Genomic DNA, 2,921 nt, shown 5'->3' with positions numbered 1-2,921 from the left:
ATACACAACTACTGTGCAGACACCTTGTAGTCCACCACGTTCGGGTGTTTTCATAGCAGTAGTGCCGACTGCCGTTGGACTCCCTTCTCATCCCATTCTGATCCTTCCCTGAGGCCGCCGAAGTAAGCGTTGGTTTCCCGAAGATTAGTTAGGTGTTTAGTCTGATCTAGAGAGGCTAGCTCGATAGTTCAGAAGTGTTTCAGGTATCTTATCTCGCTCATTGTCCTCCCAGCTACTACCTCTCCAAGGAGTTGAGCCTTCATGTGTCACTCGGTCATAGACTAGCCATTTATCTTACCTATATTTGGCTTATCCCTGTCTAGTTAGCCGGTTGATCAAGCTAGTATAAGTTATCACTCGGTTTATGATAATCTTTACCATAGTACTTCCCTGAGGATAAATACGATACTCTGGAATACTCGAAGGTGAAGTGCTACAACGGTGGTTCTGTGCGCTTGCAGAATATCGATTCTATTGGGCATACGAAACGCCAATAGTGGGTAACTTGTTATGAAAGATAACAGATCCAATGACTATTATAATTAAAGTTGTCGAACTGATGACGGATGTTTGTGATTTTTCTGAAATTTTTTAGAATTTCTCTATTTTTCTAGAGTGTCCACCTAGTATCCTAGATGGCTTCACGCGTAACGTGTAGGCTTTAAAGGAGCCTCCAAGTAATAGTAAGATGATCTGCAGGAGGAAATAATTTTTTTATCAAACACCGTGTCATTCTAAGAATCCTAGGGAGGTTTACTCCCTTTGTGATGATTGATTGGACAATACGGTGTGTGTGATGTACGTCCTGGGGGAGTGTTCATTCCTTGGACCCATCTTTCTCCACACCGCAGAAAGCCTTCAGTGGATTGTGCTCTCGCAGTTTGCGCCCTTCCTCGGATAAGCGGAACGCCCTGTACTCCTCGTGACTGCAGGGGTTGTACATCAGGGGGTGGTCCTCGTCGACGAGCTCATCCATGGCGCGCATTATGGGGTCGCCCTTGCGACGCCGGCTGAGCAGCACCGAGAAGCGCTCGCGGCCACTCGGTGCTCTCACCCGGTGGATACACGCCGGCACCCTCCCGTTCGTGACAAGCTGCAGCTTAAGTACGTAGTTAGAGAGACCAACAAATGAAGGTGGTAGTGTAGTTTGGTCATCTCGAGTTCACCGTTAACTGGTCGCCGCCAATGACGATGAGGGTGCCCGGCTCGGGAGGCACGGCGAGCCACCGTCCGCCATCGACCTGCACCTCGAGGCCCCCCACCTCGTGCTGCGCGATCACCGTGGTCATTTGATCGTCGGGGTGCGCCCCCAGGGAGATATTGCTGGTCTCCTTGTCTGGTGGCGTCCCATAGAGCATCATCCGAGCAGTATGGGACTGCGAGAAGAGCTGCCAGGCAATGCTCTCCTCGTGGACCCCCAGGCCCTCTAGGGTCATCCTCTCCACCGTCTGTGCTAATTCCAGCACGTTCTTGGCGAATGACACGATCGTGTCGCTGGAAGAGGCGATGGATAGTGGAATAGTGGATCAGTCATGAGGAAGTAGCCAGCCAGAGAATCGATGGTATCGATCCATATATCTCACCAGAAACCTGGGTTGCCCTGTGGCCAGAGGCGGCCAGTGAAGTCTCGGACGTTGCCGGGTTCAACCGGGTTCAGGATGGCGACGCTCTCCAAGACCTCACTCGGGACCTGCCCGTCGTAGCCTCTATGCGGGCCGTTTGAGAAGGCACCGCTGCTTTTCTTGGTGTCAAACGGGAGCGCGTAGAGCTCCGGCAAGGCTCGGCCGAACAGGGCGCGCCGAAGCTCCGCGTCAAGCGCGTCGTGCACGACCACCACATAGCCGTGAGCCGCCATGGACGCGGTCACCGCGGCCCTGGCCTCCGCCCACGCCATCGTGTTGGACTGCAGCCCGCGAAGGTCCACCTTGGCGATCTTCATGAGCTGTGTTGTCGCGCCGTCGTCGCCAGAGCCCATGTTCCTACTGGACTCCTTTTAACTGGATAGACTTTCGCTTGGCGTGCTATGTTAATATTTGGCAAGGTAGTTCTTGCTCTGTGCGGCAACGACGAAGCCGTTGGGTTTTATATCCGGACGATGTAACGCTGCACATCACTGACTCAAGCAGGGCTAGTTTACAAACATCATCATTTCTGGTAGGTATGCTTTTAGCACCATGTGTCGTGGGAAGTGACTGATGCTGTCCTTTCATTAGAAGACTTCAATCAAGAATCGAAAGCTTACAATATCTAACTGTGGCGTAGAAATTACGTGATGCTTTTAGGCACCTTTATTTTTCAATATTCATGGTGGGTGCCTAAAAGTGCATCTGTCCCTTTAGTGAGTTTTGGTTGGTGCCTAAAAGTGCAATTATCCCTTTAGTGAGTTTCTAGAATTGAAAGCTTACAATATACTCCCTCCATAGCTTTAACATAAATCAAACTTCTCTAGATTTGACTAAATTTATTCAAAATGTACAAGCATCTACAGTATCAAACTACTTTCATTAGATACACAATGTATAATGGTTGTGCATTATTTGATACCGTAGATATCAAAGTTAGATAAGTTCCACTTAGGACAAAACTAATATGATTTATAATTCGGAATGGAGTAAATATGTTTTAACTATGATTAAAACTGTGGCGTAGAAGTTATGTGATGCTTATAGGCAGCATTATTTTTCAATATTCACGGTGGCTGCCTAAAAGTGCATTTATCCCTTTAGTGAGTTTTGGTATGTTAGTGGCAATTTAATTGAAGTTCTAGTGAGTTTGTGGTGTATTGGAAGATTGTCATTCTAAATTGTGATTTATATGAAAGGCGACCCTGTTTACAAGCATTTGGTAAGCGTTGGCTGTTGGATTAAAAGTGCAGGCATAATCCACTTTTTCTTTGAAACTAATTATACGATGACATACTA

At 48.0% G+C, this 2,921-nt stretch overlaps 1 protein-coding gene across 1 annotated transcript; it reads right to left on the bottom strand.

Annotated features, from left to right (window-relative positions):
• Positions 1–648: 648 nt before the first annotated feature.
• Positions 649–2,070, bottom strand: LOC120703675 (2-oxoglutarate-dependent dioxygenase AOP3-like). Its single transcript, XM_039987825.1, has 3 exons — positions 1,584–2,070; positions 1,167–1,494; positions 649–1,093 (listed from the first exon to the last, which is right to left on the bottom strand). The coding sequence occupies exons 1-3, from the start codon at positions 1,973–1,975 to the stop codon at positions 818–820; spliced, it is 996 nt and encodes a 331-aa protein (XP_039843759.1). The 5' UTR covers positions 1,976–2,070; the 3' UTR covers positions 649–817.
• Between the last annotated feature and the right edge of the window lie 851 nt (positions 2,071–2,921).

Source organism: Panicum virgatum, chromosome 4K, assembly GCF_016808335.1.
Source record: "Panicum virgatum strain AP13 chromosome 4K, P.virgatum_v5, whole genome shotgun sequence".
Lineage (NCBI taxonomy): Eukaryota > Viridiplantae > Streptophyta > Magnoliopsida > Poales > Poaceae > Panicum > Panicum virgatum.
Note: the sequence above shows the minus strand (reverse complement) of the source record. Positions and strands in the feature narration are given on the sequence as shown.

Coding starts and splice junctions, on each gene's coding strand:
- LOC120703675 (XM_039987825.1), bottom strand. CDS start 1,975: ATGGGCTCTGGCGACGACGGCGCGACAACACAGCTCATGAAGATCGCC. Junction 1,495..1,583: donor CAGGGCAACCCAGGTTTCTG/GTGAGATATATG, acceptor CGCCTCTTCCAG/CGACACGATCGTGTCATTCG. Junction 1,094..1,166: donor TTGGCGGCGACCAGTTAACG/GTGAACTCGAGA, acceptor CTTAAGCTGCAG/CTTGTCACGAACGGGAGGGT.